This window comes from Stylophora pistillata, chromosome 13 (genome assembly GCF_964205215.1).
Source record: "Stylophora pistillata chromosome 13, jaStyPist1.2, whole genome shotgun sequence".
In the NCBI taxonomy this organism is placed as follows: Eukaryota; Metazoa; Cnidaria; class Anthozoa; order Scleractinia; family Pocilloporidae; genus Stylophora; species Stylophora pistillata.
Window position 1 is genome coordinate 10690267 of NC_142531.1, and position 17640 is coordinate 10707906.

Here is a 17640-nt window from a genome sequence, read left to right on the forward strand (position 1 = left end):
TGTGTTACTCGCATAACCCCACATTTGTTCACATTGAAGTTTAACTGCCAGACCTCAGACCACTTTTTCAGGTGAAATAAGTCGGACTGAAGAATATTTGTGTCTCAGCTATGTTGGATATCTCTCTGCAAACCTTGGTGTCATCTGCATAACAGTATATGAAATTCCTGATGAGATGCCATTTACATATAAAATGAATAAGACGGGACAGAGGATTGTTCCCTGGGGTACTCTTGATAAAACTGGAGACCAGGATGAGCAAGTGCCGGGCAGTACGACGCGTTGCATCCGCGGCCAGTTAAAAAATTTCGAAACCACTGAAGAGCGCTGCCGTCTATACTGTGACGCTCGAGCTTGAAAAGGAGACGTTCATGCGGTACTCTGTCAAACGCCTTGGAAAAATCCAAAAAGGCAATGTCAGTGGGCTTCTTCTTATTGCGTGATTTCACCCAGTCGTCATAACAGGAGAGCAGTTCTGAAAGCGTTGATCGGCCCTCCATGTAAGCGAACTGGATCGGGTTGATGATATTCATGTTTCGCCAAAAATCCATCTCGCGAGACTTGACGATTTATTCGGCGGTCTTGCACACTATTGATGTTAATGAGATCTGACGATAATTATTCCTGTCAGTCTTACTGCCTTTTTTTGAACAAAGGTGTGATGTGATGTTAGCAAGTTTCCAAAGATGTGGCAGTTAACCTGTTGAAAATGATCTGTTAAAGAAAAGGCACAGAGGTGATGATAAAACACTCGCATATTCTTTCAGAATGCGTGGTGGTAGGCTGTCAGGTCCAGGCGATTTGTAGATATTCAAATTTTTTAACAGTTTTTGTTCTTCCACTGTGTTACAAAGAATGTTTGAAAGTTTACTATTGGTGACATATTCAAATTTGTGGGAAGTTATCGCAGTCTTCTGATGTAAACACAGAGGAGAAAAAGTCATTCATACTTTCAGCACTGCCAAGATAATTTGAGAGAGTGACGCCGTCGATATTAAGTGAGACGAAATTGTTAGACCCTTTACGCATAGATTTCACAAAGCTCCAAAACGGCTTGGGATTGTTGTTAGTAGCAAGCTCATTAATATAGTTCCGCTTCGCTGCATTACACTCTTTCTTAACAGAGTTGTATAAAGTGCGATATCTCATCCACAAGAAATCTGTGTTTACTCGCTTTTCCTTCCTGAAAAGATGTTTCTCTTCCGACAGAGCTTAATGAGTTCTGCTGAAATCCAGGGTGGATTAAATTTGTTGTTGTGTCTCCGCTTCGGAATACACTAATTAACTGCCGCAAAGAATAAATCCAGCCACGCTTGCCAGTTATCATCCAAATTGTCGTCAAAATATGCACAATGCCACGGTGTATATGAAAACAGGCATTTTAGATGTTCCCAATCAGCCTTTTTATACGCATAAACAAGTTTCTTTGGTTTACGTGGAGGAGGGAAGGATCCAGATAGGAAAAAGGTTAAACAGTAATGGTCAGAAAAGGGTTCCCCAACAGCTAGCTCGCGTGCCAACTCGGGACATGTCGTAAGCACATGGTCCAAAATATTACGTTCTCTAGTTGGCTCATTAACCAGTTGTGTAAAGAAGTTATCTTGGATAATGTCAATCAGGAGAGCATTATTAGCCGAGTCGCATGTGGCTCTAACATGGATCCAGTCTATTCCACGTAAATTAAAATCCCCTATGATAACCAAATCCTGACATGTGGAATTCTGAAGAATACCTTGCATATTCAAGAGGTTTGGTGTCCGCATTTGGTGATCTGTAGAGGGCCCCTACAGTAATCTTACGTTCATTCGCAAGAGATGTATCTACAAAATTAGTTCAGAGTCTGACAACTTGATAAACCTGTTGATCGAGTTGATCAAGATCAGTAGATTGAGATTTTTCCGTTTCATATCACATAACATTAAAAAGTTCCAAGAAGCTAATAAAAGCCAAGCATATGTAGCAGTTCGTTTCAAGGCAAATCAAGGAATCTGGAAGAAATACAGACACTGTCATAAGATTTTATCTTTTAGCCTGAAAGTTTTTATTTTCAGGAAAAAACAAGCTGATTTCCAAGTTACTAATCAAAACAATTCAGTCATCTGGTTCTGACGTATCGCACATATCGAAAACATTTAGACTGTAGCTGTGAAGACGTCGTATCTATATACACTCCCATTGTCTCCCTATCTGTTTCAACTTCTACTGTTGCAAGGACCATACGGTAGTTCGTTCCAAATAACACTCTTTAGATAAGATCACTGCTAAAAATAAAAGTTTTCCTTCCCTTTGCCTGGTCCACCTGAACTGGTTGTGGCTAATGCAAACGGAAGGTAAAGTCCTCTCACTCGGGTAAGCTTGTTTTCGAATTTCAAAGGAACGTTTTTCAAACTTCTTGAGGGTATCAGTTGTTGTTTAGGGAGTTCAAGCGATTCAATTAAACTAAAAGAGATAGATATACAGTATGCTTATGCTAATTATTTTTAATTTGGCTTTTCCCTCTTTTCTTTAGGCTTAATATAGGACAACACTATGGCAATCAGGTGTCGGTATATCTATTCGCCTTTGACTCGTGATTCACAAACTCTTTCCTAGAAGAATCTTTTCCCGGAGAGGGAAATGGGGTGGAGGGGTAGGATGCCAGTCTTTCGCATGGTTACTCCCGCATTTCATCAGGCTCCCCTGAGAATCCGCTGGTACCCAGGCCATTTATACTCCTCGGCCTTAGTGGAGAGAGGCACAGTAGTAAACGTGTTTTGCCCAGGAAGACAATGTAGTGAAAGACCAAGTAATTTATCAGGCCCCAAGCCATATTTGAACATCAAAATTTTAAGAATAGAGAAGAAGGTTCTTCGGCCCTAACCCGTTCAATTTTCTTTCTTTAGCTCAGTGACAGTTTTATAATCCACCATATCTTGAGAATAAAAAAATAGTTTAGCTTTATGGGCCTGTTAATTAAGTTACCTGCCAGGGGCCGTTTCTCGAAAGTCCCGATAACTTAACAGGCCCGAAGCCTTGTTTTAAAATCAAAATTTAAAGGATAAGAGAGCAGGTTCTGGCTCCCAAACCAGTCCTTTTTGGTTCTTTAGGTGGTAGTTTTATAGCCTCATTTTCAAAACTTTTGAAATCACCAGATTGAATGAAAGCTGCAGGGGACCGTTTCTTGGAAGTCCCGGTAACTTAACGGGCCCGTAAAGCTGTTCTGTTTTCATTCAAGATAGGAACTCCAAAAGTTTTGAAAATGATACAATAAAACTATCAGCTAAAAAAACAAATAGGACTGGTTTGGGTACCAGAACCTGCTTTCCTATGCTTTAAATTTTGATTTTAAAACATGGCATCGGGCCCATTAAATTACCGGGACTTAAAGGCCGTTTACACGGCAGAAAAATCGGATACGGACGTGTCAAAAAAGGAGTACGGACCGCATAATTTTAGCCGTTTACACGGATGATGTTTTATCACGGGTCGGACAAAAAGAGGCATAAGTATGCTTTTTCACAGCAGTTTTTGGGAGACCGGACCAATTTCTTGCATGGGACCACAGTATTTGGTACAGCTGTGTGCTGTTATCGAACGTGCCTAATTCTTGTAAACAAAATGGCGACGCGTGATGCTGAGTTATGGATACGGACCCGTGTTTTTTCTGGTTTTGGGGCCATAGACTTCTATGGCCCCAAAACCAGAAAAAACACGGGTCTGTACCCATCCCCCAAAACATGGTACGGATTGTTTACACGGGCTAAAATGTGAGATCCGTACTCCTTTTTAGGCAAGTCCGTACCCGATTCTTCTGCCGTGTAAACGGCCTTTCAGTTCGAGAAACATACCCCAAGTCTCGAGTCCGAACCGCTTGACCTACACTCCACGCGCACAAAACATGACGAATAATTCAATTTTCAGTTATCACCCATGACAGGTGATTGCGCCTTTTGTTGCCTCTAGGTCTCTGGAAGAATCAAACATAGAATGAGTGTTCCATTCCACTTTCTTTTTTCAGTAAAATTCATCTTGGGCACACAACTGACATACACGCGCAAGAAATATATCAGAATCAACAATTACTCAAAATGATCAATTTTACTTCAAGTGTTGACTGTAACTATAAAGTTTAACAGCAAGTAGAACAAACTTATTCACACATTTTCTTTGTTAACATTGTAAGTTTCATTTTTCGTTAACTTTCTCATTTCAAACAAAGTTAAACAAAATTAAACAGCGAAGCCTTTCTACCTAGAGCTTTTTTTTTTTTTTTATCATGGGTAATGGTGCTCGGAAGCTGAACGGGAAATCCAAACAAACACTTTAATTCCAACACGGTAAACTGAAGACTCACGGTAAACGACAACGACTATTAAACAAAACTGCCACTCGATAAACTAAAAACTTTTCAACTCCCCCTAAAAAATCGCACACGTCAAAATTAAAAGGTCCGCGTGATTTTCTTACGATATTATTACCCTACGTAGTCTCAAAGCACGCGCACGCGAGTCGCACGTGCACAAGTTCATTAACGTCTTCTTAACAAATGCTTTTTGTTATATGTGTGCAAGAAACACAGAATTACTGAGACATTGCCCGCTGACATTCTGATGTTCCTCTGGTGATTCGCGTAAATAAAGTTTTCATGATCAAGAGTTACTAGCTTGTACACGATCTGTTGAACTCTTTGTTCTTCTTATCGAACGACAAGCATGTGTCCTTTCCTTTTCTTCTAAAAAACCTTATGCATTCTTAACTCAGGAATGTCTTTCTATATGATCCGGATGGTAATAAAAGTTCAATTTGATCTCCTCCTATCCGCGAACAAAAGATACCTTTCCTCTTCTAGCGATCGTATTTTTTTATGAATAGACTTTCAAAGCATTAATAGATATTTAACTATCACAATTTACGAATTAATTCATTAAGAGCAACGTGCGTTTCCAATTGTCTCCTTTACTGTTTCTCCCTCCTTTTATCTTCCAGCAATAGATAAACGGATTTAACGTCGAGTTAAAGAAAACGAAGATAGCTGTTATTTCTCATACGACAAATTTTCTAAATTAGCTAAATTTCTTCGGATAATTTGCAGGCTTTTCTTACACACAAATCAACAAAATTCACTGCAGCTACTAACACGAGTTATACTAAGTAAGAAGTCTTAACTAAATAGAAAAAAACATGAAATTCAATTTATCAGCTGAATTATTCCTACTGAGCAGAGAGGGTGTACTTTCTCACTTAAGCATCTCTGTCATCCTGTAGGTTGTCATCGGCCTCTGAAATTAAATAACAAAGATATATAAAATCATCAAAATTGGACTGATTAGTTTTAATTCAGTAGTAATGTGGGGTGTTATCGTCAAAAGAATAACTTTTATAAACAAATAACACTTTACCATCTCGTTCTTCCAATACAGCATAACAAAACCTTTGAATCAAATCATTTCTTGCTATCTCCTCCCGCCCCAAAGCTTGAGCTAGAGCTTCATAATTTGCCTGACCTCCCATCATTTGACGCCACTTGTTTAAACATGAGAATGCCCTTTCGTACACATCATCTTCATCGATCTGTATCTCTACTATGATGGCTTCTTGGAGGCCCAAAGCTCGGCTGAGACGTTTCCAGATTTCCACAATGTGTAAGGCAAGTCCAGCAATTTCTCTGTCTGTGGGTACACCTTCTTTCAACACACCTTCTATTCTCACTGTTAAGAATGCAGTTATTTGCAAAATTACAAGTCAGTTTTATGTCCGCTGATGAAATCATTATTCCTCTTTCAGCTCATAATTCCATTTATTCATATTACCTGATTTGCTGGATAACTTATTTCAACTATTATGAGAAGTAACTTCAATGCTAGATGATAAATTTTAGGAGTTGAAAAGCTAAACAGACTTCACCAAGCAGGACTTAACTTTATCCAAAAGAAACCATGAAATATTATATAAATAATATTAATAATAGTAACAACAACAACATTAATAAAACATTTGTACCTTAAGTTTAAGTTTTCAGTAAATCTGCATCTCAGAATCTTTAAAACAAAACAAGTTTTCAATGGGCTTCAAATTGACACCACCAAATTAGGGAAATATAAGCCTCAATGAACCCACACAGAGGTCATTCCCTTTGCATAAAATGTCTCACCAAAAGGGAATGAAAAAACAAAAGAATACTTCAATTCATGTTCAAATCTCATGATACCTTGTCTTCCAACTGTGGAAGCCACAGCAAGCAGATTACGACTCCAGTTGAAGACAGCATTACACAGGACCACACACAAGGAATAGGATGCCATGAAGTGCCAGCATACCTCTAATGCTGTATGATCAGTTGTATTTGTGATCGAGATGACACTGTTATTAACCAGGTAGACCAACCACGCCACAGCCAGGCCATGACAGCTACCAATAATGTAAAAGGCCTTTGATGAAGTGATGGTATTGAAAACCCTTTCTTCAGCAAGAAGTGACACTATGGCCACAAACAGTGTTATGAAAAGAAACGGAATGAAGGCTCCTGGTAAAGAAAAAGTAGATACTATTTCACTGCTGCAATAATAAAATTAAAATATTCTTCATTATCATATTTCTGTCTAATGTGTATTGGCAGACTGAACAGATATAAAGTAGTTGTACAGGTTCAACTCCTATGCAACAAGCATCCACTGAGCATGATATCATGCAAAAAGCAAATTATCATTGTCTTATTATACATTTTTGCAACAATCTGCAGAAGAAAACACTGTTCTCTGAGTTTACAAAATTTTGAGAACACTGCATGGAGGGATTAATATCTTTTATTATAATCTATCACAAAGTGATTAGCAAATACTGTTCACCTCTAAGCACCCAAAGAGACAAAATTGTGCTTCAACAATTTAATTCCTGACCATTTTTCTGTAAACTGACATAAGTCAAATATTTTTTTGTGGTTTCTGTGTGGTATATACCAAAACAGTTATTCACCTTAGAGTCGGTAAATGTGGCGGATATTTCTCCACCACTATTCACCCCCACTTCATTGAATAATTGTAACCTATTATTGCTATGAATGCTTAGACCTTAACCAAAAGTATTTTAAAATGAAAGCTGCAGAATACAAGAAACCAGTAGGGAAGTTGGTGTTACTAGAGGAGTGTTCCACCCAATTTAATTCTACACTGGGAGGAGAATGTCACAACTGAACATTGACATTTTGTTGGGTTTTTTGGCTATCTTTTGTTGTTTACATGCCTTGCATGCCACTACATTAGTGGCGCTTAGGTCATGTGATTTTGCACTACCTCGTGGTTGAGGAAAAAAAGAATTAATTACAGTGCCAGGAGGCACCCCTTGATAATCTTTGTCTTATTAACACTTATCATTGATTAAGAACTCAAAACACAACTCAATAAATCTTTCATAAAATTGTGCAAGACTGCTTGTCAAAGAAAAGTATACAAGACAGCACTGTAAAAATTTTCCTGGAGGTGGACCTCCTGAGCTATGAACTAATACATAAAGTTCATTTCCAGCCTTCCATTCACCATAATCTGAGCTCAGTGGCTTTATAACAGCCACTTTGATTCTTTTACACAATTGAAAACAATCAGTTATTCGTTGGTGCCCCATCTCAGCCCACCCATCCAAAAAATACCTCTTGCATGCACAGCACGCATATGTTTTGTGAAGGATGCTGGAAGCCTGTTAAAAAGTACAGGCGCAATGGAAAGTCATTTAAAATGTAATTGCTTTCTCAAATTGGTGTAGAATAGTTAAAGTATTCACTTTTATGGAACATTTTCTACAGCTTCAACTTCTAATGCAGTGTACTTGCAATTTGAGCAACAGATAAAAATCAACAGAAGTTTATTTTAGGTCAAAATTTTTTTTTACCATGATTCACCACTGGTAGTGCCAATTACTGACACACAAAGGGTCAATGTCAAGTAAAGAAAAGTAAGATAGTCAAAGTACAGAAACTTCTTTTCAATCATTAGTCTTGGAATATCATCAGATATGGTAATGGTGATGTGGAAAATTTCATTTAAAATTTAAATACCCTATTTTAGTCAAACTTCCCCTAAACCTCAACAGATGAGAATTACATCATAACTGGAGAGGTGTGTACAAAGACGAGAAAGACCAGCTTATTGCATAATGGGATCCCTGCCTGAAACAAAGGCAAAGAACTCAACCCCTGAAGGTTTGTGAGGATTTCATTCCCATTACATTTCACAGGTTAGCTTCCTTGCCTCTTGACTGAGCTTTGGGCTGCATGTAATTCTTAACATTTTGCACGAGCAATTGACAGCAAGAAGTCCTGAAGTGTGACTAGCAATAATGGAATCTCATTCTCTCTACTTGCACACCAGATCAGAAGTACACATACTTTGCCACAAAATGGAACTCAGCCTCTGAATGAAAAGTCTGACAATCTGACAGTCTGAGAAGAATCTTATTAGAAGCCAAACAACAAAGAACCTGTAGAACTAATAGTATCAGTGAGGATGCATATCAAACACCTTCCCAAACCCTGTATACCCTAGGAACAAAACTGAACAGGGTCAGATTTAAATAACATGGACAGTTTTTTAGATGCCTTAATATAAATGGATAATTTTCACTTCAAAAGATTTTATAGAACTGAGACTAAGTCAAAAGGGCACTTTGAACCTCCATTTTATGCCTCAATGCAAGCACCAGCTTGGATGCCTATTTTGAAGAAAGGGGCATACAATTCTATATCAATTACTCAAGAAATAACTCATCTCTCATACTGGAAGCTCAAACATTCTTTACACAATAAAATTATTTCAACTGATCACTTCTCATATCCGTTTCTGATGAAATCTGGACAAGACTTTCAAAATCATTATCATATAAGGGGCAAAATTACTGAATTGTGATTGGTCAAGACAGAGGGCATTTTTTCTTAATTTTTGTAATTGCCCTGGGCAAAATTACTTGAAAATGATTGGCTGAAAATCGCTTAGCAACGGCTGCCAGGGTAAAGAAATTTCTGTTTAATTTGTAACAATGGCATCCCGTTTTGTGCGAGATCAGGAAGAAAACATTTTGCCCCTTATATTATAAACAAGTAATCACATGGTTCCTTGTACAATTAAGGATTAATATCACTTGTGTTTTCGGAAGTTGCAGAAATTGCCCCCGTCACTGCGTGACTTGGGCAATTTCAGCAACTTCCGAAAACACGTGTGATATTAATCCTTAATTTTACTCACCTCATGTGATTACCTAACCTATACTTATCGGCAATTGTACCATAAAATTACAAATAAAGTACTAACACAACTCACACAAAGAATAGAGAGATTTAGTAAGAGGACGGGAACGTCATTTCAGAATGGGAGAACGCGTGGAATAGTCTGGACACGACACCAATCGACTTGAAGTGTTAGCGTTGCCGTTCTCCCAAACAAGTTTTGGACGTCACTTTGCTGGTTTTCCCGTCGCGATCAGAACGTCTCAGATTTCCGTCAATTGTGCACTTGTAAATTGATCCAAACGAGATAATACTGTTTGGAAGTATTTCAATACTCATGTTCAGGATAATTGGGTCCCATTCTTTGTTTTAATCGGTGTATTTTTGAAAACTTGTCACTTCAATATGCTGGTTCCCGAAAGGAAACTGGAACACAATCGTTGGCAAGCAATCCAAGATTTCAGGACTCATTTTGCTTTTGAATGAGCAAGGCTTTAGACAATAAAAGGGCTTTTCTTTAATACATTTCTTTAATTAAGCCTAAGTGAAAACTCTAAGAATGGGATATATGCTGTTGAATTTTATTGTGAATCGATTTATCAATAACCATACTGCATGTTGAAGTTTGGAGCAGTCAATAAAATGAACAATAACGAAGCTTACATACTGTAAAATTTTTTTATTTACTTGTTTTTGTTGTTGTTGTCGTTTTTACCGATCATAAATGAATACTTTGTGGATTGAAGTCAGAGATAAATAATTTGAGAATTTTCTCAGGTTTGCATTTTTTTATGTCTTAAACTTTTTTAATCACCGTCGATGAAAACTAGAAAGTTGGACTCACACAACAAAAGAAAATGAAAATCAATTCTATTTCGACACAACTTTCTAAATCAAGTAATTTAATTTAGTCTTGAACAACTTTCTCAAGAAAAGAAGAAACAACACAAAACAAACAAAAAATCGAAACCAAGTCTTATCCTAAGCCTAACCATTTCATGGGTGACTTGCATTAATTCTTTCGGCGTTAAACAAGAACTCGCATTAACTTTGTCGTTGCGTCGCTTGGTTTCTACATGGTTTCGCCATAACCCCGTTCAAAATGCTTTGCACCTCTAAGTATTAAATGTTCAAAACAGATGTACCATCATGAATGAATAGAAATTTTCAGTAAACAAGGGGAAAAAATGATGATGATTTCCAAACTATACTTTGTGAAATTGCGCAGAAAGATGAGCAGTGCTAAAATCTAATGGCATGGCATGAAATGAAAAGACAGCAACACAAATCGCAAAAAAAATATCTAATGGGCTCAAAAATTTGATCCAGGAATCAACAGACACGAGTCTTACCTAGAATGGATCAATTATAGAGTTTAATCACCCATCTAACTTTCCGTAACTATAATTATCCTCTGTTTGCGCTTGTTGCATCACTCTCAAAGAGGATAGTTTCATTGTCCTTAAAGCTGTTTGTGAAAGCAGAAATTTGTGTTGGCAATCTTTGAAAAGCCGAGTTTAGGCTATTAAAAATCAGATATTGCCATGGCGTCTCCCTGCAGCCTAAATGCCTAAATGACGACGGCTATGATCATCGCACAGTAAACCACATCCTAAACTTCATTGACCCAGACACTGGTGCCCACACAAAGGGCATCGAAAATACATGTTGGGGAATCAAGCGAGGTTTGCCCCTAACAGGAACATCCAAAGGACTTTTCGATGGCTACCTACAAGATTATATGTGGCGTCAGCACTACGGAAATGATCCCTTTGGAATCATTATCGAACATATCGCCTACCTTTATGAAGGCCAGAAAGACTAGATTAATAAAGGTTTCTTTGCATTGCCGTATGCACCGGCCTTCGTGATCTACTTTCATCACTCGGGCACAAAAAGAAAATGAAAGAAACAACCAAAACCACAAGAACAGGTAAGATACAACATTTAATTAACCTTTGCATTGACAAACTTTACAGCCTGACGATAGCCTGGATATTATTTTCCCGCCACCCATAAGCTTTCAACGCGAAACTGAACATTAAATTATATTTCAAAATTAAAAACCTCTGGAAAATGCCTTAAATTTCTCGTTTTGCAAAGCCAAAACGCGCCAAATTTACCCTGTTTCAAAAAACACTTAGAAAAAAAATCCAAAATTTGAAAACAAAGACTACTAGTCTCTGCGGAGTTCTATTGTTATCACTATTGTTTTCATTGAACAAAGACTGAATGCATAATTAATGTATGGGGTTATATGGTACTCTTGCCTGATGCTGTCCTGAGGGCTTCTGTAGAGGGAAAATGGCTCGAAAAACACTTATAAATGCGAGAAAACGAATCGATTTGAACGCATCCAAAAACGAGCGGATGATCTAAGTCACGTGACCCTAAAGTTTGAACTAATGGACTGTCTCAAAACCGCAAATATTGTAAGGATACTTCATATACCGACAAACAAAGCGAGCTCAAGTTTTGTTTGGCCAAATTATAAGGTTTTTTTGCCTGCTGGTACAGGGTTAAGACCGTAAAATTATTTCAACTTATCACTTCTCATATCTGTCTCTGATGAAACCTGGACAAGACTTTCAGAATCATTATTGGCAATTGTACCATAAAATTACAAATAAAGTACTGACACAACTCACTCAAAGAATAAGCTAGTTGGGCAACTTGTGTAGAGAGAACGAAAGGCTGATAATTTAAACCAGCGGTGAGCTTCTAGTACTAATGACAATCTCTTGAATAACAGCTTGCCACAGTAAATGTCACTGCCATCAAATCTGTCTCTAGTTACTGTACTAACTATTGGGCAACTTCACATCTCTTTTACCAACAGACAACATTAAAGTTAATTCTTGTCATCAATCTCAAGAAATAAGAATTTCAGGATCAAGACATGCATTGCAAGGTGAAATGCAAGTCCAAACTGAAATGCAAGTCAAACTAGTTTGAATACATTTTAAGCTGAAATAAATTTTATGGAGGCTCCATAGGGTTTTTACCGCACTAGATCTGAATGTGAAAATAGCATGAGCTTTAAAATTGTCACCACGCAAAACAAATATGACGGATCCCTAAGACTGTATGATTGTCATCTAAAAAGGTGTATTAAAACAGTATAGAACAATCCAGTTTTTATGAAATAGACTCTAAGGTTTCCAGTGAACATACCCATACTGTTGATAGGCCTGTTATGCCTTTCAAAGAAGTTAACAGAAAAGAAAACAGTGAGGGGAACGATTGCAAAATGAAAGATTCTAAAGCTTATGCATGCTTGGATATCAATCTTGGAAAAGTGTCATTTTATGACCATATGTTTTGGGAGTAACAAAAAAAAAGAACTTTTGAGCGAGATTTATTGTGTTTCCTTCTGTACATGTTTTTTGAAATCGGCTCAATCCTCACCACATACAGTTCCCATAAAATAGCCTAGTTTTGTTAAAATCTGTCAGCTGAGCTACTCAAATATATTTAGAAAAATTAGAAATAAGAAAATACTGGCAAAACCATTTTCAGAACAACCTTGAGTTTTAACCATCTCAAAATGTCAGGCAATATCGTTTTCATAATGTGACAAAAACTGAATGATAAGTAAAAAATCTGCATTTCAAATTTGTTAGAGATGATGTTTCTATAGTAATGTCAACAATCTAAAAATTGATAGAAAAAATAGAAGCCCTATTTTATCGCCTGCCAAGGTAAATTGATCTCTTGAGACAAACTTTGAGATAAATTACTAAGGTTTGCTGATGAAACTTGGCCTCTAAAGAGAGGTTCATTCATAGATACTCTTGAGGGAAGGGGGGGCATCTCGAGTACAACAGATTATAGCAGTCCAAAGAAACTTGGATTTCCAGCCCCTTGAGTAACTAACCATTTGTTGTATCACTTGTCTCATGTTTGAAGAACCAGTGAAAGTTTGATTATGTTAATCTGCGAGCTTCATCGTGTACTTCGACTAAATAAACAGAAAAAAAACTGACGCCATTCGTTTCAAATGACACATACACATAAAGAAAATGGCTTAAATTTTTAAACTCAAGAGAAACTTTTTAGGAAATACACTGGTTGGGTTGAAAGACAATTAAATCAATAAACATTAAACTGACAGTGGTGAGGTGGTTGGAAGTCATCTGATAAATATTGATTCGACCGAAGTTTATCCTCCAGTTAACATTTCAAGCCTAAAGAGGCATTTATGAAAAATTACCACTAAAACACAGCGAAAAAATGAGCCAAAGTCGGATTACTTGAGGCAAGACTGTAACTGCTAGGAAGACGCAACTGCTTAGCTATAGTATCGACCAATTCGCCAACCAACCCCACCAACACAAGACTTGGACAGCAAAAAGGCCAATGACGGTAGTGTCAGTGCTAGCCATAACTTGGAAAATCCACCGAAACCTCACTAAAATAGTCCGCCTTAGACGGTAGTAAGAGTGACTCAATCCTGAAGCTAGAATATTTTATATTTTCTTAAAGCCTTGTATCCTTAGTGACTTCAAAGAGTAAGAAAAGAGGATCTGATTCGACGTGATTGAAAAGGTTGGGGGCGCATCAAACTTAACGCAATTTTACTTGGCATTTGAAGTAAAGAAAAATGTAATTCTAAATTAACTTTTCTCATCACATCAAATACTTCACATAGAAACTCAAGAGTCATAAAAGTAAGGCATCAAAATTTGAAGACTAACCTTCAGTTCAAAGTTTTTCTTCTTGTTTATGTTTTGATCTTCAGCAAATCAAATTTCAAACTTCACTTGTACGAGCTTTTTTCGCGTTTTGTTCGCACTTTGATCATGCAAACTTCCTTATCCCAAAAGCGAGCAAACACCAGAAGTTTAATGCTGGTGCACATCTCTCTCGGCAAAATATTTCAAAGCGTGGCGGACCCCCACAGGCACGCAAAAAATATTGGGAATCTAGTTTCTCTTTACGCATGCGTAATAAAACCAATGTTTTTTTTTTTTTATTTTTTTAACCCAACCATGAGTGGCCGATGCTGCTCAAAGGTCAACCTGGGCTCGCTTCCTTTTGGCGAAAAGCGATGACTAAGACGGACTGAAGCTGTGGCGTCTGCTTTGAACATGACAAAATAACAATTAGTTTATTGGTTCGAGAGTGTGGAATCAAGCAAGCGGGCATTTAATTCAATACGCAAGCAAATGCGCGAACTTTTACCAGCAAGTCACCGCCACTTCAAAAATGTCACTGCTGCATAAATACCCAAAAGTCTCACAAATTTCAATTTGAAGTAAGTTATGAAATAGTAATAAAATTGAAATGGGGAAGAGAGGGAAAGGACTGACAATTGCGGGAAAACTTAATAAGGGCTGCAGAGCACATTTGTTCGCCGCATTTACACTCAACTCAAACTACATCAAAGTCAAACTTACCATTGTCATGGCTGATATCACCTTGCCCTTGGTTTGAAACCATACCAGGATCCCAGCAGCCATAATACGGCGACATTGCAAAATCTTGTTGAGAACCAATGTGTTAACAACTTACCCTGCGTCTGTCGAGAGGCAACAGACGTTTCTTCTCACGTGGGAGTAATTAAATCAATTCAGGATCAGGCGATGGATTGGTGCGGGCTTTTGATTCCTCAACCAATCAACTTCACGGGTTCCAGTTATGTAACGAAATCCATATGTGCCATGATGTGGTGAGTAACGCTTGGCATTACTAAACTGAGAATCACTCACCGCGGAACCTGGTTTTACTTCTACTGATGCTAGCTTTAAGGTGGCTGAACCCAGTTTTTGATACCTTTGTTTCTTTCACCATTTTCTCTAAAACCCTTGATCTCTCGGTCGCCAAAACTGGCAGCAAGCAAGTTCACAACACAAACTTTGCTTTTTTGATAGTTGAGCTGACATGTGTGCCGTTTCCATGGCGACACGAATAGAAATAAACAGACAATTAAAATCAGTTGTTTCTTTGAAGAAAATCTGGTCATTAGATTTTCTTTATAATTTGCAGGCAACGAGCTTGTAACCATACTCACAAGTTAACACCATTTTGCTAACAATTTAACAAAGAGATCTTTAATTATCCCTTGTTAGAGGTTCACTCGATTTTCTACAATTTCCTTTGTTTAAAATCAATTTTTTTTCAATACTCCAGTTACTTATTCCCTGAAGTATTTCCGTGCCAAATTTCGTGACAATCGCGACAGGGATGAAAAACGTCTGCGCATGCGTGACGTGAGAGTTGATGTTGTCGTTGGAGAGCTTTTCGATCGTTCGATCGATGAAGTGTCGGCGCAATTTAAACTGTGTATTCGTGGATATATTTTGCATTTCAGACTGGAATGTAAGGGCGCTCTTTGAAAATAACTTCTGTAAATTTAACTCATCGACATGTTGAACGTATTATTTTTGGGAAATGTTTATTTGCTTGCTCATGATCAAGAGCCAACTTTCAGTATTCGGTAAGGAAACTTTGCAAGTTTGATATCTTTGAGTATAATTTACCTCCATTTTAGATAATAAGCTAAGATTCAAATTGATAGAAGGTAAATAATAACATGGTTTGGTAATAAATGTGAATCTCGAAGAAAAATGGAACTTATATTTTTATCAAGGCGAAGCCAAAGCAAAGCTATCTTACACGGTGTTACATGAACAATTCAAACACGCTGCAAAATATCCCGTTACCCCATGCATATTGCTCTCACTGGAATTTAACATTCGTTACAGTCCTAAGAGTGTATTGGAAATTAGTTATTTCCATATGGTATGAGAGGAGCTCATATGAGTGCTGCCACTCAGCAAAAGCCACATGAAACCCATTGTTCTCGTGGATGTGCTATCATAAAGAAAAATTCCTGGGAAAGAAAGCACGTTTTAAAAGTGAGCTAACTCACTTGCTTTTGAAAATTCTTGAAATTGAGGAGATGAATGTTGACTTGCGCTACCTTGACCTTTCTAGCTTATATTTGTATTTCAACTGATAAGCTTTCTCTTTGACCTGTTAAAAACTCCCTTGTGTGACTGGCTCAGTTAAAACCTTTAACATGATTATCACTACTATTATTTATTATTTATTTTTATTTGCTCATTTATTTATTTATTTCATTGTTGCATGTGTGTGTGCGTGCGTGCGTGCGTGCGTGCGTGTGTGTGTGTGTGTGTGTGTGTGGATGTGTGAGAGCCTATACAGTGTCTGTTTAGGTAGTCCACCTAGAATAGCTCTGCTAACTGCAGGCTACAAAAGCCTTTATTTCTTTCATTTTAAAAAATAAAGTCAATGTGGTTGTTGTTATAAGTACAATGGTGTTGGAACTCAAATGAAAGCAGAAGCCAGAATTGCTTCAGGATTTATGCTGACAGGAAGTTCAGGACCAATAGTGGTATGGTCGATGATATTGTTCAGTGCTTTAGGGCCTTGCAGAGGTTGTAACACACCAAAGGTTTGAGGAGTTTTGTGTGATTGAATCATAGATCCTGTTGCCTAGTAAGATTCCTTGAACAATTATCTGGTACACCCACGCCTGACTCAGTGGACTGCTTATTACAGAAATATCCACACTGGATGAATAACATAATTTGCTAAACAAAAGGGCAATAAGTGTACATGAGATGCTTCCTGTTCTGCTAGTAACTGTTGACTGTAAAGTAGTGCTCAGAAAGAACCAGAAAATGACATTGCCATGTTGATGTGGTTGGATATTGACTGTTTTTTTTTTTGTTTTCTTTTTTAAGAGAGAAAAACTTTTTAAAAAAAAAAAATGCAATAGATTTATCTAGGAACCTTTGTGGCATTACATGGTTAGAGTGCCGGGATGTTTTGTGCAGGAGGTCGAGGGTTCGAGCCCCAGCCAGACCAATACTCATGGTCTTAAAAATAACTGAGGAGAATTTGCTACCTTTCTATAATATCAAGAAATGGATAGACATTCTAGTCTTCTTGGATAACGACGAATAAACCATAGGCCCCCTCTCCTGCAATGTTAGGGGTAGGAGACGTTAATTTCTCACACACGAGATTACTGTGTGGTGGATGTCCTACCCTGGGGTGGGATGGGTGGGTTGCTGTCTTATGTTTCATACACGAGCCTCTGGCTCAGGCAATCTGGGTAACCATGCCTCACATATAGACAATAAACTTGATTGATTGATTGATTGTGTAAAAGTATGGAATCCCAAATGAAAGGGTTCCCAAATCTCCACAAAAATAGTGGGTTAATGAGGGGAAAGTAAGCGTAAGGCAAGTGTTGAAAGTGTGAAATGATGAAAATAAAATGTTAGTTGTTCAATAGAGAATTTGCACAGAGGGACCTACAAACTGCAAGGCAGTTATGTCAGTCATAAGGTAGCATTAAAATAAAAACTATCAGTAGTTCAATTGGGCACTAGCATTGAGGGTCCACACTTTCACACTTTTATTTTATTTTCTTACATATCTACAAGGTATTCCTTTGACCTGCAAATAGTGAGTCA

At 37.7% G+C, this 17640-nt stretch overlaps 1 protein-coding gene across 3 annotated transcripts; it reads right to left on the bottom strand.

Moving 5' to 3' along the window:
• Positions 1 to 4060: 4060 nt before the first annotated feature.
• LOC148717595 (uncharacterized) lies at positions 4061 to 14105 on the bottom strand. Of its 3 annotated transcripts, none has more exons than XM_088743564.1 (4): positions 13888 to 14105; positions 6188 to 6502; positions 5484 to 5687; positions 4061 to 5258 (listed from the first exon to the last, which is right to left on the bottom strand). In XM_088743564.1, exons 2-4 carry the CDS (start codon positions 6279 to 6281, stop codon positions 5221 to 5223), a joined length of 336 nt encoding a protein of 111 aa, XP_088599690.1. In that variant the 5' UTR covers positions 6282 to 6502; positions 13888 to 14105; the 3' UTR covers positions 4061 to 5220. The 3 variants fall into 3 exon arrangements, with proteins under 3 accessions (XP_088599690.1, XP_088599688.1, XP_088599689.1); XM_088743562.1 differs by having other exon boundaries at positions 5379 to 5687; positions 13888 to 14103; XM_088743563.1 differs by lacking the exon at positions 13888 to 14105 and adding an exon at positions 13068 to 13151 and having other exon boundaries at positions 5379 to 5687.
• Between the last annotated feature and the right edge of the window lie 3535 nt (positions 14106 to 17640).